The 25,345-nt window shown below is 40.3% G+C and overlaps 2 protein-coding genes across 6 annotated transcripts in view; both read left to right on the top strand.

Moving 5' to 3' along the window:
• ZNF774 (zinc finger protein 774) overlaps window positions 1-548 on the top strand; it is a 68,182-nt gene extending 67,634 nt beyond the window's left edge. For all 5 annotated transcript variants that reach the window (XM_074317586.1, XM_074317585.1, XM_074317584.1 and 2 more), the window contains one exon: window positions 452-548. The gene's annotated coding sequence lies outside the window, so the exon portion shown is untranslated. The remainder of the gene's footprint in view (window positions 1-451) is intronic.
• The window catches only part of IQGAP1 (IQ motif containing GTPase activating protein 1), an 82,946-nt gene that overhangs the window by 1,468 nt on the left and 56,133 nt on the right, over window positions 1-25,345 (top strand). Inside the window, exon 2 of the mRNA XM_019716106.2 lies at window positions 452-551. Within this exon, the coding sequence (XP_019571665.1) occupies window positions 452-551 (100 nt within the window). The remainder of the gene's footprint in view (window positions 1-451; window positions 552-25,345) is intronic.

The raw sequence follows: 25,345 nt of genomic DNA, 5'->3' as shown, positions 1-25,345 counted from the left end.
AATGTCCTCATCTGTATAATGGGAGTAATAACAGGATTGTTGTGGGGCTTCAATGAAAGAAGGCAAGTAAATGCTTAGCACAATTACTACCACTTAGTTCTTAATGACTGCTGGCTTTAGTTATTGATAAAAGAGGGAAACAATATGATCAGCTGTGTGTTTAGAAAGAGTCTGGCAGGTGGGCTAGGACAGACTTGGGCCAAAATCTCAAGTCATTATTTTTCAAGTTATGTTAAAATTTAGTGTTCATACTTTTTAAAAATGGTAAGATGAGTGTAGTTGAAACCCCACAGTTCCTGTTTTAGGAAAGTCATTGTAGAACACCTGGCTATCACACATTCATAAGTTACCCTGACTCTAAGTGGCTAGCAGACTTTGATTCTGTGGCATTCTTTTATCGCCCAGAAAGTTTACAGATTCTTGTGTTCATATTCTTTCTTTCATGTTTTAGCTGTCCTGGATAATGAGAGACTCACTGCGGAGGAGATGGATGAAAGGAGACGTCAGAATGTGGCTTACGAATACCTTTGTCATTTGGAAGAAGCAAAGAGGTAAAGATTGGCTGGCTGGAGAGAAGACTGGCAGTAGGGAGCTGATATGGTGTGAATACAGATGTGGCTGAGGGAGGCTGCCAGTTTGAAGGAATAAGTATAGGGAGGGCATTTGTTCATGGGAGCAAGTAGCCTTGATGGCAGTGTATCATGAAACACTGGTGGGCATTTCTGTATACTGGAAAATGTCCAGATTTGTGTTCAGTTTTATGCCTGTGGTACCTGTTTGGGTCACTACCAGCTATGGGAGAGGAGTAACATTTTTAGGGTTTGAAGTTATTGACTTTAATGTTCCACTGATTCTTCACTAGCTTTGATTTATGTATGAATTGAGTTCCTTCTCCCTTGGTAGTGCTATACCGTGTTTTGCTGAAAATAAGACCTAGCCGGGCAATCGGCTCTAATGCGTCTTTTGGCGCAAAAATTAATATAAGACCCAGTATTATATGACCCAATCTTATAGTAAAATAAGATGGTCTTATATTAGTTTTTGCTCCAAAAGACGCATTAGAGCCAATTGTCTGGCTAGTCTTATTTTCAGGGAAACACGGTAGGTATAGGTCCATCCATTTGGCACTATGCAAAGGCAGCGTCCTCTGCATTCTTTGTGAAGTGCAACTGCTGTTTTTCCTTTTCAGATGCTCCAAGACCTTGTGGTCTTATTCTTAGAATGTCGATTTGCTATCACTGGTTCACTTCTTTTGTTCTGGTACTGTGTTCCTTTGTAAAGTCCCAGGGTAGATAGATGTAATTACAGATCATGTATCCTATAAGTGAGCTCTGGTGGAAAAGACAGCAAGGGATAATGAAAGATATTTGTGATCATAGTCTAATGACAATCAAGGATGTTTCAAATGTTGCTAATAAAAGTTTAAAAAAAAATCTGAAAATATTCAAATGCTACAGGAAAGTCCAGAGAACAGTATAACAGACATCCATGTATTTCAGAACTAAAAAATGTTAGCCCTTTAGATCTTTCCCTTTCCTCTCAGAAAGAAACAAGTCACAGTCCCCTTTGTGTCCCTCCCTGGTCCCGTTTCCCTTCTTCCTGTCCCTGGGGCTATCACTAATATGCATTTGGTATGTCCTCTTGAATCTGGGCTTCTTTTCTGAGCTTGAGCTCTTCCAGGAGACTGGGGGCGAGGTGGAGTGGAGTAGGCTTAGTGATGCTTTAGGAGGGGAGGATGATAACTTTTGTTTTTCTAAATGGAAAGTTAGACAGCAGGAAATGAATATGTTATTAGAAAAGAGGATGGTTCTCATACAGAGTTTGTAAGGGCCCCGTGAACAAAAATGTGAAGTCCTCTGCTACTCAAATTGTAGGCTAGATCTAGTGTTGGAAGATCAGAGAATTTGAAAGCTGCAGCTGGTCTGAGAGACCAGGTTGTGCTCTGTGAAGCACTGGTATATCTGTTGAGGTGACCTGGAGATGAGTGGGAAGAGCCTCAACTCACCTTGCTTCCACCATCCAAAGCAGTTCTGCTTTTTTTAAATATTGGGTTTCTACAGTAAAATTGCCATGTTACAGAGGGTATCTTGATTAACACCCCTTTGCCACCACTAATCTAGTTCAACCATCTCGTTTCAATGAGGAAACGGAGGCCAGAGTTTTTGTGGTCTACTTGTGATTTTCTTGATTGAAGAATAATTTTCATCATTTTATACAGTGGTTCTTAACCAGGTGTGTGTGCATTACATGGGAAACTTCAAAAACATGCCTATATCTGGGCCTTACCACAGAGATTCTGGTTCAGTAGATCTGGCTGAAAGGTCCAGACGCCTGTATATTTTAAATGCTTTTAGTAGTTCTGATGGTGCCCCCCAGTTGAGAAACAGATTTAAAACATTTTTAGAACTCTGCCCTATGCTGGGATATGATAGCCTGAGCAGAATGATGCCCTTCTAATCACATTTCCTTCTTCAGGTCCTGCACTAACAAGGCACCTACTCTAGAGCATGTTCTTTTCTGTCAGCTGTTTTTTACTGTCTAGGAAAGGAGCATATTTCCTCTAAAACCCCTCCAGGGGGCCGTGATCTCCTGGGGCGTTTTTGCATACTTCGGAGGTGACTAAGGCAGTGAGACAATGGTAATAGTCTTTGGTTCTATATAAGGGAGGGCATAGTAGTGGTCCGTTTGCCCTGGTACACGCTGCGGGTCCGCCTGCCATTATGGAGATGTGCCTGGTCTGTTTTATGGAGGCAATCATATAAAATCTGGATGCAGTGATTTTTCTGTTTAAAACTTGGATTAGAAAAATCAACTTTGGAAGTACCTGTGTAGATTTTACAAGGTGAGAGGATTAGGACCAGAAACCTGGGAATGTCATGCTGAGAAATGAGGACTGGAGCCCTCCCGGCCGGTACTGTGGCTGCTGCCACCTCTAAAAAAGTGTTCAAGGTTCACCGTAGACAGAAGGCACGCTCTTCCTTATTAGCGTGGGCCTTCAGCTCCAGTCGTGTCCAAACGGGTACAGCCCTGCCCAGGAGAGCTGGGCTGTACCCTCTGCTCTGTGGCCCTCCTTTCCCCTCGAGCACAGCCCCGTTTGCCTTTTTGGATTGGCCCCATCCTGTTTCCTTCATAACCTTCAGCCCTCCCAAGTTGGAGGAGCCCCAAGGTCTGGAATTTACACCGGTCCAAGTCCGGGAAGAAAGATCAGAGAGATCCAAGGGAAAAGGTTCCCCTCTTTAGTTCTATTTATAAGACTGCTACTCCTCCCACCGAAGGCTCCACCTGGAGCACAGTGGCCCCATTGTGTGTCCTGGGCGCTCCTCTTTCTCCTGTATCTGTAACAGCTCGTCAGTGGGACGAGAAGAGTGTGCAGAGAGGGACTATGAATGTGGGGATGGTGCGTGTAAGTAAGAGTGTGTGCAGGGGAAGGAGAGTGTGTTGTGGCTGTGGGTTTGTGTTTCCCCAGAAGGTTGAGTGGGGACATTTAGGAGTGACTCCATAAAAGTGTGCTCTGGGAGTGGTTGGGAAAGAGAAAATAGAGAGTTTCTGCTTTTCTTTATTGTTTGGAGAGTAGCTTCCATGTGGAAATGAAATCATTGTTCTAATGAAATACCATCTAAAGACCTTATAAAAGGCGACATCTTAAATTACGTATTTATGCTTAAACGTGGGTTTATTTTTATCCTCTTGCCCGTTCAGGTTGGGCTTTACATGTGTTTTGGCTAAAGAGCAGTTGCATAGTGGAGATGAATAGCCTTTTCACTCAAGTGAAGGAGGTGAAATTTAAATATGTGAGGTAGGGGAGGAGTGCAGTCTTGCACGGGAGGAAGTCGTAGACCGGAAGGTTCAGGTGAAAAAAACACCAAAGAGCCCATCTGAGGCAGGGCAGAGCAGGGCCACCTGAGGTGAGGAGAATGTATGAGTAGTACTGGAAACCCGAGAAAATTCAGTTACGTTCAAGGTCACAGGAGCAAGGTTAATTCCAGCACCCTCCCAGTTTGGTTTAGGATTCCTCTTTCAGAGGCCTGCTGGTCTGCCCTCCCGACCCTGTCATGGGCCACCTACCTCCTGCTCCGTGTCCATCACCCAGCTCGCGGGGCCGTGCACACTTCCCTTGGAGAAGGGAAAGTAAAGGTTGTGGCTGGTTGCAGACCATCAGAAACTACACGATGTTAACAAGAGGTTAGCACTAAATTGAGGCATTTTACCTTCTGTAATTTAGGGGAGTTGAAAAAGTATCTTGGAAAGAAATCAGGTCTTGAGAACAAATTCTCTTTTGTGCCTATGTCTTTGTTGTTGGCATGGAACATTTTCCAGGATAGGCTCTTCAGATCTCCTCTAAGTGGGATCAGAACTCCAGTAACATGTAGATAGATAGATCCAGGCTGGCCCACTGGGATCCTAAAAACGGAAGTTAAAAACATTGAAGAGGCAAGAAAATCAAATGGATAGGTGAGGTGACTAGGAAGAACAGCTTGCCCACCCGCTTCTAGAATTCTCCAATGGAGGATATCACTTAAAGATTGAGGGGGGTCATTTTTTAGCATATTGACTCAAGCTTTCCTTTTATAGATGAGACATAGTTTAATTGCCTCAGGAGACACAGTGTGATTAAGGGGCCACATAGCACGTGGCTATTTAGTTGCATGTTGAGACAACCAGCTGGATGCATTCATGTATTCATAATTATCAAGGGAGGAAGTATGTGGGGTGGCATTTATTCTTAACTCTTAAAATGGTGACATGGATGAAAATCTGTATTCTCTTCTGAAACTTACCTTAGTGCAACTAACTTGGACAGACTCCATGGCAAGAAGTGGATTGCATTTAAAGATGTATTTGTTACAAAGTGGTTCAAACTAAAAGGCTTTCCACATAGTAATAATGTTACAGATGGCATAGTAACAATGTTACAACTGAGAGGAGATTAGTTCCTAGTGTGGCCACCAAAAGCTTTTTATACAACTATGTAGCTTTGACCCTTAGCAAAATTTACAATTGAGAAATGTGGAGAGTAATCTGGTAAATATTAGGCATTCAACTAGTTAGTAGCTGCCGTTATTACTATGAAAAGTCATATGACTAGAGTCTTATAATACTTATAATTAAGTGAAACAGAAGCTGAAAAAGTCTGATTAAAACGTCCTTGAAAATCTTGACTGTTGAGATATGCGAAGTGAAAAGAATGAGGACTTTCGCTTTTGGCAGGTGTGAGTTCTGAGTCTGCTTTTGCAAGTTGCATGACCTCAGGGAGTGAGCCTAAATTTGTCCTTTGCAGAATGGATGTACCCTGTATCTTAGGGGGTCACTGTGCAGGTGAAATGCCTGGCACAGTATCTGAAATCCAGTATGCATTCAATCAATGTATTTTTTATACTGTGCTGGGGGCGAAAGCCCATTTATCGCGAAGGTGATGCGATGTTAATCAACTTTCCTGGGGAATTTTCAGGGCACTTTCAATATCCTGAAAGTTGGTAGCCCTAGTTTTTTCACTTCAGACTTAAGCTTTTGTCTTAAAAAGGAAACACCAGAAATAGGCCACCTCTAGGGAGTAGAATGGGAGTGGACGGTTTGAGAGAATTGTTCCCTTTTTATCTCATGTCCTTCTGTATATTTAAACTGCTTTTTACAACTATCATGAATTTTATAAGAAAGAAAAACAGGATTAAGAGAAAGGAAAAGCATAAGTACAAAATTTTTAGATAGTTGTAGTCACAAATTCAGATTTTTTAATTGCTACATTCTTAATTACTAAAATGGGTTTAATTTTCAGTGGGTACATAATGTTCATAATTTATTCCAGTTTAAGGTTATATTGCTTAGATTGTTGGAAAGGTTAAAAATTGCCTCACGTTGTTTGTTTACCAATTTTATTTTAGTATACAAACTGTTGATAATGTTTTTCTGTCTTCTAGGGTCATGATGTTAATTTTTATGAGTGCTCTTATAATATGGATGTCCTATAGTTAACACTGTATTGCATATTTGAAAGTTGCTAAGATAGTACATCTTAAAAGTACATACAAAGAAAAATTTTTTTCTTGTGATCAGTATGTATGGAGACACGTGTTAACTAGACTTACTGTGGTGATCATTTTGCAATATATACAAATATTGAATTATGTTGTACACCTGAAACTAATATAGGTCAATTATACCTCAATTAAAAAAAATATGGACATCAACGTCCTGTCATTTGCTACAAATATTTCCCCTTAATTTTCCATTTTGTTTTTCATTGTACAGTTTTAATATTATGGCTCTTAAATGTTAATCTTTCTGTCTATAATTTCTTCTATCAATTCAAAGCCTAGATAGTTTAATTTCTCTAAAACCTTGCTAAATTTTGAACTTTCATGTTCTGTTAGATTTTCTATGATACAGTGATTTGATTTTAAAAAAATAATCTAAGTCTTTAAATCTGGTGTTTCTAAATTATTCTGATATCACTTGAAAACAATCTTTTTACTACCTGTTAGCAGTTGATACGTACTTTATCAAATGTTAAATTATGTATAGTTCTACTTCTAGTCTTTTTATTCTGTCATGTGAGCTATATTTAATTTTTATTGAGAAAATGTGTCTGACTTCATTTTCTTATTATTGAGCAGTAGCATCTGAAGCTAGCTTGATTTTTAGCTCTATGGCAGGTAACTTTTTTAAGACACTTTTTCATGGTTTGTAAAATTCTTGTTTCTTCAAGTTTCCCCAAGTTATATTTTATGTCGGCCTAGTAATTTTGCATGTCATGTGGAGACATCTTGATTTATAATATCTTTTGTGTTTGTATATTTTAACTCTAGGAAATTGTCTGTTATGTCTTTAATAATTGGTTTTGATTCATTAGTTCTGTCTCGGGTGCCATTGTTAGGTTAGATATGCACAGTCTGTTTTATGGCTGTCCTTCGTTTTGTTTGTTTATGTTAATTCAGCATTCTAGACATGTCTCACTTGTCTTGTTTCACTGACTTCATTTTCTACCATCTTAATTTTTTCCCTTGGTTCTGTTAATGCTGGTTGCTCTGTCCTATTACAGTTTTCATTGTGGACTATTAACTCCTTTTCCCTCTGTACTCTTAGTAATAGATTAAATGGTCTCTGATTAGTTTATGAAGAATAATGGGACCTATATAGGATCCTTTTCAGGTGGAAAAAAGGAACTGGTAGTCGAGAGAGCTGGGTGAAATACTTTATTAATTCTCCTTATTTTCAGAGGAAACCAGTGTTAACTGGCCAGTGTGAGTGTATGAGTTGTCCACCATTCCAGGCTGAGAAAGTCTGACGAGGCTATAGGTGGACCATTAGTGTGACCCAATTTGGAATCTATGTCTTCTGGGCTTAGAGGTCAGAGCAACAATTTTGCTAATGAAAATATAGTAAAAATGTATCTGAAGGCCTCAGATGGCATGTTCTAGGAATTTAATTTTTCTGGCTTTGCATGGTGACCTGTCTCTGATTTCTACACAATTCCTCTGCTTCAGTTTAGCAATTTGGGGTTACCTGTTGGTAGGTAGCAGGACCCGTTTTGACCGTTTTTAAGCCATGCAACATTCCTGCGAGATAAAACATTATTCTAAAGAGGGAAAAAATGAGGTGGTGTCACTTGTCTTAAGGTCATGTGACTGGAATTCAGGCTCAGGTCTGTGTGACACCAGCGCTGGTGCTGTCAGCCTCTGCAGGCATGACAGTTTCTTTCACCTGCCACTCTGATTGCATGAGGGCAGTTCTCCGATTTGTCTCTTGTGTTTTTGTATCTGATTAGGTTGTTAGATACAACCTAGTTGTATTTGATGGACTCCTGGTTGTTTCCATTTGTGGCTGCTAAAGAAACCCCTTCACAGGAAGTATTTGTGAAAGAAATGTGGGTAGGCAAAGTGAGACCATCCGGAAGTGATTCATAAGACTGGGGCTGTTTGTTTACTTTGGGACTTGGTTGCCTAGAGACCATATCTTTGAGCAAGCTGAGTGAAGTGCCACTTGAATGCAGGGCCTACCTGATCAAATCAGGACTCTGCTGTTTGATTTTTCTTCTGGAAGAGCATCTAGTAATCTGATTGATCCCTGTGCTTTGACAGCGTGTGAATCAAAAAATCTTAAACATATTAAGTTAAAGATCTGGGTAGTGGTTTATTTTAAAGAGAAAGTTTACTTGCTTAAGCTGGAATGTTTTAAAAATTTTTTCTTATAATTATGTGTTGGGAAAATTAATTTGTTGTGTTTTTTTTTTAATTTTTATTTTTTTGCTTTTTTTATTTATAAATCTTTTTTAATTTTATTGGGGAATAATTGGGGAACAGTGTGTTTTTCCAGGGCCCATCAACTCCAAGTTGTTCTTCAATCTAGTTGTGGAGGGCGCAGCTCAGCTCCAAGTCCAGTCGCTGTTTTCAGTCTGGGTTACAGGGGGCACAGCCCACCATCCCATGTGGGGATTGAACCGACAACCTTATTGTTAAAAGCTCACACTCTAACCAATTGAGCCATCCAGCCATCCCTAATTTGTTATTTTTCAATAAGGCATTTTGTTATAAAAACCTCAGTCTTTACAACAGCTAAAAGGAAGCCAAAGGGGAGAAACAAAACCCCCCAAACCACCAAAACCCAACCTTGCAATTTGCAGGGACCTCATAATATAAAACATTTCCTGTCTGCCCCAAGGTCAGTGTCCCCCTCCTCCTCCCCCCTGCATGACGTCATCATTGGTACCACTTGTTGAATACTTGTTGCTGGGCACGTTTATCTGCATTGTGTACTTAGCCTTTCTCCGAGGCCCTGGAGGTGCATGTCCTCACCTGTGTTTCACAGGAAGGAGAGCGAAGCACAGAGCTCGCCCTGCCCACTTCCTAGTAAGTGTACATCCAGCTTTCAGGTCTGGCGAGGACTCAAGGCCCGTGCTCTTACCCACCAGCCAGCCTGCCAGTGCCAGCCATATCACTGTGTCTAAGCGTAGTCACGTCAGCAGCAGTAACGACCGGTGATTACGCAGAATGAGGATGTAGTACTTTGTGTGCAGCATCCCTGCGAGATGGGCATTGTCTTTATTTTAAAGAAGGAAAAAAATGAGTGTCATTTGTCTCAAGGTCATGTGACTGGAATTCAGGCTCAGGTCTGTGTGACACCCGCGCTGGCACTGTCAGCGTCCGCTGGCATGACAGTGTCTTTCACCTGCCACTCTGTATGAGGGCAGTTCTCCGATTTGTATCATGTATTTTTGTATCTAACTAGGTTGTTGGACTCTGTCTTATACTTTTTATTCACTGCAGAGGTAAAAGCAGTCATTGACACACCCAAGTAGCTATTCATGTTTGTTGCTCAGTGAAAGAGTTGTGCATACAAGCTTATAAGAAATACAGTCAACATAAAATCTAAGTTAAGTGATTTTTATCGGTGTCTAGAAACATGATACTTGGTCTGTGATAAATGTGTATATTTAACTTTTTTGACCTACCTCCTGCTCACTAAGGTGGTCTTCCTGGAAGTGGATGCAGTAGAGGTTATAGTTATATGCAGCGACTGGGTGGGCGGCTGGGGAGTTCCCAATTGGTTTTCTTCTTCATAACATGGTGTCTGCTTTTGATTCAGCTTAGAAAGGCATTTCTTCTTCCCAATTGCTTGCTTTCTTAAATAATGACCTCATGCAGACAGGAGTGGCAAATTGGATTGGAAATTGCCTTGGATCATTTGGCGAGAACTGTTATTTTTTGGTGTTGTGGGTGGAGGAACGGCCTGTCTAAAAACCTCTATTTCTTCATTATTCAGAATACCTTCCTGTTGACTCATTGGAAATCATAACGAAAAGCAGAAGGAGCATTGGAGAGGCAGCTGCCAGCCCTGGGCTTGGCTTCTGTTAGTACAGATGTTTGGGGACTGGGAGAATTCTGGCTTTGAGAAAAACTGTGAGACTTTTATGGTAGAAGGAAATACTGTTATTGTGATAGGCATTTGTCTATAAGATAGACAGTATCGATATGTTCTTAAGGATCATTACGCCGCAACATAAAAAATTAAAAGTATTTTCTTGAATAGGATTAATTAGTATTCCTAAAAGCTGAATGAGAAGGAACTGAAGTATAAAAAGAGGGAATGGGGCAAAATTAGAAAAGGAAAATTGAAAAGAAGGAAAAACATGATCATGAAAGATAGAAAACTGGTATAAAAATAAAACTTACATAGAAAAAGCCTCATAGTTACAGCAGATCATTAGTGTGGACAAGGCTTCCTAATCATTGATAGTTTGAAGAGGTGTAGTGCTTGACAATGGCTTGATTTGGGGGGTTTTCCATTAAACACTTGAGAATTCCAACAAAAAATATGTTTAGGCAGATTCGGTCTTTGTTTTTTTTCCCCCCTAATTAGAATATTTTTTCTTATTTAAAAAAAGATAGATAATGGACATGATGCTTAATTCAGAAGCTATGCTAGGATATACTGTGAAAATAGTCTCCTTAGTGCTGTTTCCCAGCCACCCAGTTTTCCCCAGATGGAACCACTGTAATGATTGTGTATCCCTCCAGAGATATTCTATGCGTATAAATACAAATTATGTGATTTCCTTGTTTAGAACTGGTAGCACACTACACATTCTACTTTGCATCGTGTAACTCATTCCCCATGAATACATCAGAGGGCCTCATTTTTAGTTTTCGTTTTCACAGTTGCAAAGTTTTTTAGTGTATAGATAGAACCTATCAGTGGGCATTTCTTCCCAGCTTTTGCTATTACTAATAGTGTTGTAGTTAGCAACTTGGTATGTATTCCATCTCGCACTTGTGAGTATTCTTGCAGGAAAATTTCCAAAAGTGGAATTTCTTAGTCAAAGGTACTATGATAAATATTGTCAGTTTGCTCCCTGTGGAGGGTGTACTCATTGACATGTCATCAATGATACACGAGAGGGCTGCTTTCCCCATAATTTTGTCAACCTGGAGTATCAATTTTTTTTTAAAATATTTGTAAATTTCATAGGTGAAAATAGTATTTCATTGTAGTTTTCATTTTTAGATTATCTGATTCTGAGTGAAGCTGAGCGTCTTTACATATGTCTAAAAGCCATCTGTTATTTCCTTATCCGTCTTCTGTTTTGGCAGAATCCTTTGCTCATTTTCAATTGGGTTATTGGTCTTTTCTTATTGATTGGTACTTTATATGTAGAGGAGATTGACCCTTTGGATGCCATATGTATAGTAAATAATTATTCCAGTTTGTCCTTTAGCTGTTGACTTTAAGGTACTGTGTTTCCCCGAAAATAAGACCTGGCCGGACCAACAGCTCTAATGCGTCTTTTGGAGCAAAAATTAGTATAAGACCTGGTCTTATACTAATTATATATAATATATTATGTATTATATTATAATATAATATAAGACCAGGTCTTATAGTAAAATAAGACTGAGTCTTACATTAATTTTTGCTCCAAAAGACACATTAGCGTTGATGGTCCGGCTAGGTCTTATTTTGGGGGAAACACAGTATTTAAAATAGTTTAGAATTTTAAAACATACTTGATTTTATTAATGTTTTATTTTTAGGTTTTGGGCTTTATGTTATTTTTAGAGAGTCCTTATCTCTACTGAGATTATACAAAAACATTCCCCCATGCTTCCTTCTAGTATTTTTAGTATGTAGAGTTTTAACATTTAACTCTTTGATCCATTTGGAATGTGTTTTGGGGTGAGTGAGGTAGAGATCCTGCTTTATCATTATTTTTTCCCCTTTAATGATGTTTGAATAATGTCTTAAATATTGAGCAGCAGCGATGGCTCTCTGGAGTTTGACAAACTCTCTGTGATTTGAGATCTTAATTTTTTTTTTTTCCAGAATAAGGCAGCTTCAACTGTAGAGATTTTTGAAACATATGGCTTAAATATCCTTTCAGAGAAATTGGCTAGAAATTTCTTGAGTGTTTTGCAATCTGTATTGTGATGTTAAAAAGATTCATAGTGTATAAAGAAGTTGGCATTGCGAAAACAGGTTTTGGATTAACAGCTTTGATATGTGTACTTGTGAAGAGATGAACAGACTTGCCAAACTAACATAATTTATTCTTTGTGTTAAAGGAGAGTGCAATTTGGGATTTGAAAACTGTGGCTGACTTTCTACATCACTATTTTTGAGGTGTATTCTGTTAATAAGTGCTGCGACGTTAAGGAAGAAAGAGTTTAGTGTTCAAATAAGTTTTAGAAATAGTGGATGAAACCAAGGGAAAACAATCGGATTATTTAGACTCCTTATCATGGGCTGTAAGTTCCGAGTCTCCAGGGGAGAGCAGAGTGTAAGGAAGATTCCTCAAACCTCGTTTCCTATCAGACTTTTCTCACAGATCATCTTCCTTAGGACTGGCGTAATGGATTTGAGGGACTATTTCACGTAAGAATTTGGGACATGTTCACGGTCAGTTCTCAACTGTTTTATATTTTATTTATAGTTTCTTTCCATTCTCCATTGAGTTCTCTTGTTATTGGCTTATAGAGCTTAACTTAAAGCCATTATTGTACTAATTGGGCAGGTATAGTTGCTGAACTGTTGTCAGCATCATAAAGGCATTGTGAAGAACAGGAGTATGGTTTTTAAAAGTGGGGGAGGGCAAATGTACTGATTATTAAAAAGGAAAAGAAGATAATCAGAAATTCTAGTCTAGTGAGCTAGTCTCTGGAAAAACTCCATAGTGTATTGTCCAGTGCGGGGCTTGTGAGCACTTAGTGGGAAAGGAAGTGGTGCTGAGGAGCCAATCAGGGCTGCCTGAACAAGCCCCGCCCCATCAGCATCATTTCCTTTTCCAGGGGGTCACCGGATTGGTGAATCAGGAACACAGTAATGGCTAGGTTTCAGTGAGGCATTTGAAAGTATGTCTTGTGATACTTTTGCAGACAGGTTGGATAATTGTAGAATAGATTGTAATGTAGCTGTGTCACCAGCTGAATAAACCTTTTTCAAAAAGAGCTGCTAGGTAGGGAGTGACCGCTTCATCGGTATGGGGTTTCTTTTGGGGTGATGAAAATTTTCTGGAACTAGATAGATATTCGTGGCTGCACAATGTTGTGACTCTACTAAAACCCACTGAATCCCATACTTCAAAGTGATTACAAATGGTGACTTTATGTTATATGAATTTAATATCAATAAAGAATGGAGCTTCTAGGTTTGTAATTCAAAGCTCGTTAGTGCATGTTCCATATAAAACATTTTTCATGGGACTTTGAATGCATCAATGATATAGTGATCAAACTTGAGTTTGACTTGTTGCTTGAGAGACGGTGAAAACACTGCGTGACAAGTCCTGCTTTCAAAATGCCTCGAATCTAATGATGAAATTTAATAGTGTGACATCCTACACCAGGGTTCAAAACTGGAGTATCTCAGTACAGGATAGAAGTAGAATTAGTGGGAAAATAAAACAAAATGAAACAAATCTGAGAGGCTTACTAACTCATTAACAGAAAGGTGTTATATGCAATGGTTCCATTGTTCTCTGATCTGCCCAGAGGCTCGCAGGAGTTGGTTTTCAGTTCTGGAGGCTGTACTTTAACAGAGGCCTTGGAAGTCCGGAGCAGGGGTGACAGGTATGCAGTGGGGTTCTTTCACACCCACAGCAGGCACTACTGATTGGTCAGAATCCATCCTTCTCAGCAGAGCACCTGAGCAACCACTCCCAGGTGGGTGTGGGCCACTAGTTGAGACTTCTTTATTGCTCCAGGACCGGAGCGTGCTGGATGAATAAAGGTCTATACATTCTGATGGATGAGGAATAATGGAAAGGACTGCAGTTAATTAATATGGAAACAAGATTCAGAGGGAATGTAGAAACAATCTCAGAAGTTCAAAATGTCATGTAGGACTTAAATTTTACCTATATTGTTAAGACATTTCTGGAAAATGGAAGAGGGGTTCAATGTATCATGTGTGGTACCAGAGGAACGGAGCTTAGGCAGTGGAAATCTGCTTAATATGAGGATCACTTTATAGCAATAAGAACTTTCCCAAAAAATTCCCAAGAAACCTGCTTTGGAAAAACCCATGTTGCAGATTTTCAAGCATAGACTGTATAGCAGTTAATGGATGATTCTGTTCTAACCTGATTCCTTTCTCAAGTTATAACAATTTTTATTTTCATTTCCTATGTTATTAAAAGGTATTTTTATTTTGGTAACATTCCATTGTTCTTTTTTCTTTTATTTTTTTTCCTGACGTGGCTAAAAAAGTTGGGAAAAATACTTCCAATAAAATAAAACGTGGAAAACCGTTTTGAGCTCCCTCATTGTTCAGGACCTTCTGGGAAAACTGGAGAAGATGTGAAAGGGCCTTACAGATTGCTTGGCCAGACAGGGCATAACCATTTGAAAAGTTACTGAACATCAAAGGATGAAAGGTCTTGCTATTGTCATAAGGCAACATATGATTGCCAAGGGAATGAGGCAGTTCATGTGTAAGAGTTTAGATAAGGAAAGATTATTTTATGACTGAGTTTTGCAAGATAAGCTGAAATTGTCTAGGAGAGAAGGGAAAGCCTAATAGCACGTTTATTTGTCTTACTCGTTTGTGTTCCTTCAGTGTTGAGACTGTCTTTTTCTAGGTGTCCAATAGCACCTCTTTCCACAGGCTTTTCCACAAAGTAGATGCTCAGGAATATTCTGTTGACTTTGGTGCAAAGTGCGTGGAATGTGGGGGCTGTGGTGGTGAAGAGAACCTCAGTATTGTGACGACAGTTTAGGGTAATTTCTTTTTCTTGTATTATTTGGTTATAATGGAGACCAGGACTGTGGTCCTTCACCAACAGAGAAAGAATATTTGTGTCATTTAGCTGTTATTTTTTGAGCACCATGCCTCAAAGATAAATCAGAAAAGGTTTATGTAAATACTTAAATAACTGTATTAAGAGCTAAAGAGATACAAAGCACCATAGAAGAGGTTAGAGAAAGTTTGGAGGAAGAAGAGATTATTTCCAGTGGTAGATCATGGAAGAGTTCACGGAGGGCGTGACTTTGGGAAGTAACACTTGAATTGCCAGAGATGAGTGAGGCTGATGAAAGCTTTCCCCATACCTTGATGCTCAGGACATATCTCCACCCCCGGCTTCCCATATTAAGGCTTGATGATCTCTATTTTCTACAAACTCTCAATTTTTCCGGCCCTACCAAATTTATCACTGTAGCGCTGGGAGAAGTATCTTCCTAAGACTCAGGTTCTCTCTGTGATCTGGATTCTTCCCTTTGTGTCTTCAGGGTCCTTATTCTACTATTAGTTTCTTAACTGTAGTTTGCATTTTTTCCTTCTGATTGTCTCTCCTTAGCATACAAACATGCTCACCCATTCCAGATGTACCTTCACACTAGACCCTATTCTGATTATGGTCCTTTCCTTTTTCCTTCAAGGAAAACTTGACTTTGCTCACTATGTTCCCTATATCCTCACTTCTTTATCTTAACTCACGTGGATGTGATTCACACTCCCTCCTTTCCTCCACTGAAATTTCTCTTGCTTAGATCACCGATGACCTAATTGCTGTATGCATTGGAAATTTTTCAGTACTTTCTTTCTTAACCTCTGCAGCATATGACACTCTTGTCTGTTCACTTCCTGAAATTTTCTTGCTTTTAACTAGGTAGCTTTTCATACTTTTTACATTTTGATCTGTGTAAATCTATTGCCTATCTCAGAAAATAAATTCAGGTGGCACCTCCTCCAAGAGGCTTCCTGGGCACCCCCCCGTACCCTAGGTCTGAGCAGCTCCTCTCTTGGCTTTCTATAGCAACCCCCACGCCACCGAAAAGTATCTTTATTGTAGCTTTTCACAGCGTATTATAAGTGCCTTATACTTTTCTCTTCCCTAATATATTATACTGTGAGCCTTAGAGGGCAAGGACTATGCTCGACCTTTAACGAGCGTCATCGTTAGGCCTCCGCCTGCGAGGTTCGCACTCAGTGGACTAGATCTGAAAATGAAATTTATGACATGCACTTGCTCCGCAGGCTCTCCTTGTTTCCTGGGGCTCTAGCAGCTGCCAGGAAGCAGTGACTCAGAGAATTGCGTTTGTGAAGAAATATGTACCTGTCTTCTTCTGCCTTGTAGAGGACTCACCTGTTCCTTTTCTCAAGAGCTGCTCACAGCCACCAGAGACGTAGCTGTCATGGTGCTGTCTCCCTGCGCCCATCGGAAGGCTTGGTCTGGGAGTATGGAGGTAACCCTCCTAGCCCAGGGACTTAGAAAAAACTTTATGGACGTACAATTTACATGCCATAAAATTTTCCCAGTTTTTAAATGTACAACTTAATGATTATTAGTAAATTTACCAAGTGTTGCCACTGTCACCATAATTTAGTTTTCATCACCCTAGTGGACTCTTGAAATATGATAACAATTAGACATTTAATTTTGGTGAATAGACTCAACTGTACCTTGTCCAGTTCAAAGAGTGAAATGATTTGCTCAGGGACAGGTCTGTATTAGTTATCAGAAACAGATTAAAACAGTTACAAAGAAGAAAAGTTTCCCTTTGGTTTCTCACTCTTCTTTCTATAGCTCTTCAGATTGGTTTAATTTATACTCAGAAGTTTCTTTTAAAACAGGTGCTATCAAGATTTCTCATCTCGCTTGCGTGACTTGGAAAGCCTTTACCATTTCTCGCCCGGTCACTGCAGTCGGCTCTTCACACCCCTCACTGGGGCCGCCTCCTCCTCTTGGGGTGATCTTTAAAGTCAGATATGGTCATTTCATTCCTGTTTCAGATCCTTCAAAGGGTCTGCACATTCTGCTTCCGTGGCCTGATATATTCCCCCCACCCACACACGCACACACACGCACGTGTACCCACCATTCTTCGAGACCTCGGGGCTATTTTCCTCGGGAAACTAGCCCTCATCCCCGCCCCTCTTCATGTGGTGAAGAATGCTTTATTGAATACTCTACATGCCTTTCTCTCCAGAGTTGTTCTTACCACGCTGTGTTGAAATGATGATGCTGCACCACCTAAATGGTGCTCAGATGTGTTAGTGGCCTAGCAGAGCCCCAATTGTGAGAAAAGATGGCCCGACTCGGGAGGTGGTTGGTAGCGAGTAACCCTGGCATCGAGGGGCTTTGCTCTGCCAGCTGGGTGTGGTAGTGAAGTGGCTGTTCCAGGAGGAACTGAATGTCAGTGGTTTGGAGTTGTCAGTTCCGGCATTGGTAGGTTCCCCTTCTGTATTGCACAGAGCCGGGAAACCACTGAAGTCATGTGCTCTGCCGAACTCGTTCAACTGGTTTCCTCCTCACAGACCCCGAATTCACGTTCGTGCTCTGATTCTTTTCTCCATATGTTCGGTCTGGGCTTGTTTGAAGGCTTGCCGCAGAAGAGTTCTCCAAATAGTCATTTCTTTGTCTTGCCGAGTGGTGGAATGGGCAGGGCCAACTATATCCTCCCTCTGATAAATGTTATCGGTAGGACGAGGTAGACAGGTATTACACAAGTTACTGGGTGTCAGCCTTTACAGATAGGTTTATTTCTGGGGGACCTACCTATCTCACACACACACACACACGCATATACATGCACAAATGCATAGCTACCATTACATAGAGCCTGCTAGAATGTATGTGGTATGTGTACATTAGCTCAGTTAATCTTTACACCAATCTTAGGAGAATAGCTGCCATTCCTAACCGTGTTTTACAGATAGAAAATTGAAGCTCAGAGAGGTTAGTTAGCTAACCTGTCGTTCTCACTCCTTCTCATTTCCTTCCCTCTTTTCTCAAGGAAGAAGTGGGTAGGTTCCTTTCCATAGCTAGCTGCAGAACCTTGCTTTCTTTTGTCTTTATTTCTTGTATCTTTATCCCTCCTTCACTTGTTCTTTTCATGCAGACTGCAAATTAGTGCCTCTTCTTTAGTCATGAGAGAGAGACAGACAAATCTTCCTTCCCTGGACATGCCACCCCCTCACACTAACCCTTTCTTTCCTTCTTAAACTTGTTGAACAAGAAGTCTACGCTTTCTGTCTCTAGTTCCCCACTTCTCATTACTTTTCTAGTTACAGTAACCTGGCACCTGGTGCCTCACCGCTCCACTGCGAAGCCCCTTCTTCACTGAGATGACCTTCTTCATTATTTGCCATGTCCTTTTCTTTTTGCCACCCCCCATCTCTCTGCAGCATTTGATTGATGACCGCTCCCAACTTCCGGACAGATTTTCCTTCCTTGATTGCCATCACATATAATAATTCTCTCGTGGTTCTCATTTTACTATAATTGGTTCTCATTTTACTGTAGCGACTGTCCTTTCTTTGTGGTATTCACTTCTTCAATGTGGGTGTTTTCTGAGGCCCAGTCCTTGACCTTTATAATTTCTGTCCAATCTGTTTCTCTGGTGAGCTCATCCATGCTCATGGTGCCTCCCCTTTTTTTTTTAAAGGCGAGCGTAGTGCACAGTGGCCCATGCGAGGATGGAACCGACAACCTGGTGTTATTGTCACCATGTTCTGACCAACTGAGCTAACCGGCGACCCTCTGATGTGCCACTTTAAAATTTTCTTTTTTTTTACTGGGGAATATTGAGGAACAGTGTGTTTTTCCAGGACCCATCAGCTCCAAGTCTAGTCGTTGTTTTCAATCTAGTTGTGGAGGGCACAGCTCACTGGCCCATGTGGGGATCGAACCAGCAACCTTGGTGTTATGAGCACTGCGCTCTAACCATTGAGCCAACCGGCCGCCCATGGTGCCACTTATTAAACCTGGGTCTCTAACCTGGTCTCGCCTAAGTTTTTCAGACTTGTGTTTCCACCTTCCTGCAGGATGTCACTGCCTGCACGTCCCATTGACATTTCAAGCTGAGCATGTTTCAGGCATGCGTTTGTCACTTGTCATTCTGGCCTGCTGCTCCTGGTGTCCTCAGCCTTGTTTAAGGGCGTCATCTTGTATTTAGTCGTCCATGCCACAAGTCACCAAATCATCGTTTAAAAATAAAACAACCGGGGCCGGCCCGGTGGCTCAGGCGGTTAGAGCTCCATGCTCCTAACTCCAAAGGCTGCTGGTTCGATTCCCACATGGGCCAGTGGGCTCTCAACCACAAGGTTGCCAGTTCAACTCCTTGACTCCCACAAGATATGGTGGGCTCTGCCCCCTGCAACTAAGATTGAACATGGCACCTTGAGCTGAGCTGCCGCTGAGCTCCTGGATGGCTCAGTTGGTTGGAGCACATCCTCTCAACCGCAACGTTGCCAGTTCAACTCCCGCAAGGGATGGTGGGCTGCGTCCCCTGCAACTGGAAAACAGCAACTGGACCTGGAGCTGAGCTGCGCCCTCCACAACTAAGACTGAAAGGACAACAACTTGACTTGGAAAAAAGTCCTGGAAGCACACACTGTTCCCCAATAAAGTCCTGTTCCCCTCCCCCAATAAAATCTAAAAAAAAGCAAAAATGAAAAATAAAACAACCTCTTTCCTTTTATAGAAGTTTCTGCAAGTTTACTGTAGATGGTACATTTTGCCAGATTTTCTTCTGGAGCAGTGTGAGAATGTGGGGTTTCCCCACATGCTGGGCAATAATGAGTTGCTGTCATTCTTTTTTATCTTTGCCAGTCTGCTAAAAGTGTTGTTATTGCTACTTTAATTTGCATTTCTTTGTTAGTAGTGAGATTAATAATTTCTGGCCATTTTATTTTCTTTTGTGAATTGCCTATTTGTTTCTAGCCCACTTTTTCTAGGGAAATGTTTGTTATTTATTTCAAGCATATATATACATAAAGATTATAGATTGTTAGTTCCTTGTTATATGTTACCAATTTTCCCTCCAGTTTATCTTTCCATTTAATTTTTATTTTTTTTAAGATTTTTTTTTTTTTTAAATTGCCTTATGCAAATTTAACTGCTTTTTATACAGCTGTATATTTTCCATCTTCCTTTGTGATTTCTCCGGCAATAGTCTTGTTTGGAAAGGCCTTTCCCATTTCAAGATTGTACAACCATTCATCTATATTTTTTTCCTTCTCTTATTTTTTTTATTTTTAAAATCTCTAATCCATTTGATGTTTGATCTCAGCAAAATGTAAGGGAAGGAGGTGACTTTGCTTTTTTTTTTATTTTTCAGTTGTCTGTAAGGCCTTCATCTTCTCCAAAGCTTTTCTAACCTCATTCCCAGCCATCTAACAGATGATCAAAGCGGCTAAATGCATCCTTTGTAATTGCAAATCATTTTTCTTTCTGTTTTCAGTATTGCCCTAGTTAAAGACCTTGTTATCTTTCACCTGGATTCCTGAAATAGTTGCCTAATATTTCTCCCTTGAATTCATCTTCCGTGCTGTTTTCCTATTTACCATTCTCAGAACTAATCAAACCTCTCTTCGGATTTTTAAAAATTAATTTATTATTTAATTTAATGTAAAAAATTTAAAATTATAGTTGGCTAAACCACTCTTCTATTTGAAAACTTGCATGCTTCCCATTGCCTGCAGATTAAAATACTATGTTTCAGATACCTGTCCATCTACCCACCACAGTGCTTTGTCATTCCCTAAATACTTTGTTTCCATGCCCATTTGCCCTTTGTTTACGTTTCCTTTATCTTACATGTGTCCTTTTTCCATTTTTCACCTCTCTTAAATACAATTTCTCCTACAAAGCCTAGTTCAGATACATCGCCTATTGTAGCTAGTTGGTTATGCATCTCTGTGCCCAGAGGGTGATCTCTTTAAAGGTAGGGACAGGTGTTCGGCACATTTTGTGCCGCTGACAGGTGTTGCACAGAAGGCTCTGTTAGAAATGTTTCCTGAATGGATATGTAGCTGTCAGTGTAGATAACTTTTTTTGGAAAACTGATTTAAGATATGTATAAAGCAAAGCTTTGTATATAAAAAATAGTCTAAATATGAGAAGTATATAAGAATTATTTATAAGAATTAAGTAATTATATGAAAGACGAGCTTTATGTAAATAGTCACTTTTCACACTAATTGTGTCCACCAGTGTTTATTATTTAATACGCCTATCTCTTGGTGTTTGATAGAGTGGGATTGCTAATGAGGTCATGTACTGTGGTGTGGATGCTTTAGGAAGTCCAGCTTGAACTTGAGCTTTGGTTAGTGAGTGTTCAGTAGGTGGTAGTTGTTCTTTTTGAAGGAGGCAACATATTGTAGTAATGGAGTTTGGGCTTTAGAATCACACTAACTTGGGGTTCAAGTGTAAGCTCTGCACTTACAAGCTGGGACATCTTGGACAGGTAACTTTCCTTTCAGGAGCCGATGGTTTCCTTAGCTGTACAATAAGAACAGTAATATTGCTTACCTCATGGGGTGTTTGAAGGATCAAGTGAGATAATGCATGCAAAGTATTTAGCTTAGTATCTGCCACATGGTGTTAGAGGTTTTTTTTTTAATGTTACTTACATTGAAAATGAACCATTCAAATGTTAGTGTTTTCCTGGTTAGTACTAGTTGTATTTCAGATCTGATGTCATTTTTTAAAAAATAATTTTCATTTCAGTTACATTTGCTAAAGCAGTTCTGGGATTAAACTCTAGGAATATAAAATGTTGAAAGTTTATATCCCTTTTGAAAGGAAGGACTAAGAACTCTTCTTTCCACTATCTTTAACTCTTGTGAGAAATACTGTAAGAAATACGAGTTTTGTTGCTGAGTTCTATTTGTGACGGTGGCTCAGTCCTGATCACAGGTATGGTGTGCTGATGTCATCACTTGGTATGATATTCTCAGACCTTTTTATAAAAGTGACTTCTTTGTTAATACATTAGTACTTGTAGAAACATTTGTACCTGCACTTGAACAAAAATGTAAAAACCACACATTGTTGCCAAAGTTATTTTCTGAAACACAGATCTGCTCAGTTCAACCCTGTCTTAAAAATCTTCCTTCAGTGTCCTGTCCCCCACGGGTAGGATGAAATGAAAGAAAGGTTTCTTAGCAGACGGGCAAGCCTGGCATGACCCAGCCTGCTGACTCCTGTTATTTCCCCTGCGTTTGACCTTCCAGTGACGGCCGCGCGGAGCCTCTCCGTCACCCAGCTTGTTTTCTCCTGCCTCCCTGCCCTGGCCATTTGGTAAACTCTTCATCCTCTAAAACCCGGTCATACTTGTGGATGATGAGAGGCTGGAAGAGAAGTTAATCTTTTGGGGAACAGAATTAGGACCCAAAAGATGCTGCCATTGGGGATAGTGGGCCGACTCGAACATGAAGAAATGCAGTAGAGATGAGCGCCAGTAATGGTTCTAACACGGAGTTGTGGAGAGAAGGTTTAGCTGCTGCGTATTTGGGGGGAAAAAAGATTTTCTGTCGATTGAAAAATGGTAGGAGAAAAAACCAAAGAAAACAGAATCAGAAGCTTTGTGGTTATGGAGTATGCAGAATGAAGATGGTGAGAGTCCTGTTCCTCGCAGGCTCGTCAGGCCATCCCGGGAACGCTGTCCCGTCGGAGCATCCCGAGAGGAAGCACAGACGCGGGGGAGGGACTCAGCTCTCACACTGGTGATCGCAGTGACACCAGCTGACACTATTTCAAGTGCTGGTCTTGACACTATGTACGTATATATTCTCCCTCTCAATCCTCACCACCGCTCTGTGCAGTAGGTGCTATTATTCTCTTTGTACAAAGAACACTTGAAAGAACTGGAATCATGATCCTTACAGAAGTGTCAGCATGTGATTCATCATATGAGGGGGAAGGAGGAAAAGCACTAATCTATATTTTTAATACCCAGCCAAGCATGGTGCTAGCTCCTACTTTGCATGCAGTCCTGTGGAATCCTCAACAATAGACCTGTTTGGAAAATATTGCAATTCCCTTTTAACAAATGGAGAAACTGGTTAAGTGACTTGCAGTCTTGATAAATGAAAGAGGCAGACTATACATCCAGGTCTTTTAAAGGCTCTGGCTAGTGCTGGTCACATTGTATTTTAAATTTTGTATGTTGTTTTGCTCTAGAAGATGGCTTAGGGTACAAATGGGGAACTGGTGCTGGTGTAATAAAAGCTTTCTGGCTGCTAGAACCCGTAACTGAAGGAGCGTAACTTGAATGTTTGGTGCCATGTCAGCAGCAGTGCTTGGCTTTAGTCTGTGCCATGATTTGACTGGGGTGGTTCAGGAGCATTCGGGCATTAACGTGAGGGAGGCAGTGGGAGGTGGGGGGGGAGGGGTTGATGTAAATGAGATCTTTAATGAGCTTTTGAACCGTGAGATTCTATGAATATTGTTCAGATAATGTGAAACAGAGCATTGGTAAAAGTTGTGTTGGCCAACGATTTTCCTTTTCATAAATTATTTTATTTTTTATTCCAGTTTTATTGAGGTATAATTAACATATAAAATTGTAAGATTTTAAGTGTACTTTGTCATGATTTGTTACACATTGTGAAAATATTCCCCCATCTAGTTAATTAACACATCCATCACCTCATATACTTATTGGTTTTTTTTTGGTGAGAACATTTATGCTCTACTCTCTTAGCAAATTTCAATTTTACAACACAGTGTTATCAACTGTGGTCACCATGCTTTACATAACTGAGATTTATACCCATTACCCGCCTCTTCCTATTTCCTCTACCCTTGGCAATGATTTTTTTCTACTCTGTTTCTGTGAGTTATTTTTTTATATTCCACAGATAAGTGATACCATGCAATATTTGTCTTTCTCTGTCTGGCTTATTTCACTTAGCATAATGTCCTCAAAGTCTATCCAGGTTGTCACAAATGGTAGGATTTCCTTCTTTCTCATGGCTGAATAATCACTGTATCCAGAATATATGTACCACATCTTTATCCATTCATCCGTTGATGGACACTTTGGTTGTTTCCATATCTTGGCTGTTGTAAATAATGCTGTAGTGAACATGGGGGTGCAAATATATCTTTAATATCCTGACTTCATTTCATTTCCTTTGGTTGTGCACCCAGAAGTGGGAGGGGTAGGTCGTAAGGCAGTTCTAGTTTTAATTTTTTGAGGAACCTCCATCTTGCCTCTATAGTGGCTGCACCAATTTACATTCCCACCAACAGTGCACAAGGTTCCCTTTGCTCCACGGCCTCCCCAACACTTGTTCTAGCTTGACTTCTAACAGGTGTGAGATGACAGCTCATTTTGGTTTTGATGTACATTTCCCTGATGATGAGTGATGAGCAAGCACATTTTCATGTACCTTTTGGCCGTTTGTATGTCTTCTTTGGAAAAATGTCAATTTAGTTCCTCTGCCCATTTGTAAATTAAGATTTTTTTTCCTATTGAGTTGTATGAGTTCTTTATATATTTTGGATATTAGCACCTTATCAGATATATGATTTGCAGATATTTTCTTCCATTTCATAGGTTGCCTTTTCATTTTGTGGATGGTTTCCTTTGCTGTGCAAAAGCCTTTTACTTTGATGTTGTCCCATTTGTTTATTTTTGCTTTTGATGCCTTTGCTTTTGGTGTCAAATTAAAAAAAGCATTGCCAAGACTGATGGCAAGAAACTTACTGCAGTGTTTTCTTCTAGGAGTTTATGGTTTCGGGTCTTGTGTTCAAGTCTTTAATCCATTTTGAGTTGGTTTGTGTATATGGTGTAAGACAGGGATCCATATATAGATTTATTTTAAAGTGTATGTGTAAAGCTAAATTAAATGCTTAAGTTTTACAAGAGAGCTTTCTGTCTGAGTTGAGAACTGGTGGACTTACTGTAAATCAGAATACTTAAAGCGCTATTAAGGGGACAGAATGTGGAGAGGTTCCAGCCTTTTAACTGCACGGGGCATCTGAAAATGCCCTGTTCAGACAGCCCTGTGGAGGCTCAGCCCTGTGAGGCTTTTGGGGCGCTGTGGTAAGAGCAACAGTGGGTAGTAAGAAGGACATGTTTTTTTAAATTGGGGAATATTGGGGAACTGTGTTTTTCCAGGACCCATCAGCTCCATGTCAAGTCATTGTTTTTTCAATCTAGCTGTGGAGGGCACAGCTCATTGACCCATGTGGGAATCGAATCGGCGACCTTGGTGTTGTGAGCACTGAGCTCTAACCACTGAGCAAACCGGCTGTCCCCCCCTATTGTTTTTAAAGCTTGATTCCTATTTCTTTTTTTGAGAAGGATTCTAAACTGGGAATCAGGGCACTGTTGTTCCTCCTTTGCCACTAGCTGCCAGGTGGCCGTAGAGAGACTTACCCTTATTCATCAAATGAGCATGTTGTGCAAATCGGTACAGCCTTCGGGTGAGCTTTGGGATATTAGTGTTTATAAGTTTTAATTTTGGAGTTACGCTTCTAAGTATCTCTCCTGAGGAGTTAATTCTAAATGCAGAAGAACATACTTCGCAAAGATGTTTCTTGTTTCTTGCAGTATAATGGTGGAAAACACTTATAAATGACATAAATATTCAACTTAGGTGACTGATTAAGCACTCGGTAGAA

Source organism: Rhinolophus sinicus, linkage group LG13, assembly GCF_036562045.2.
Source record: "Rhinolophus sinicus isolate RSC01 linkage group LG13, ASM3656204v1, whole genome shotgun sequence".
Classification (NCBI taxonomy): Eukaryota; Metazoa; Chordata; class Mammalia; order Chiroptera; family Rhinolophidae; genus Rhinolophus; species Rhinolophus sinicus.
This window is presented reverse-complemented; position numbering and strand designations above follow the sequence as displayed.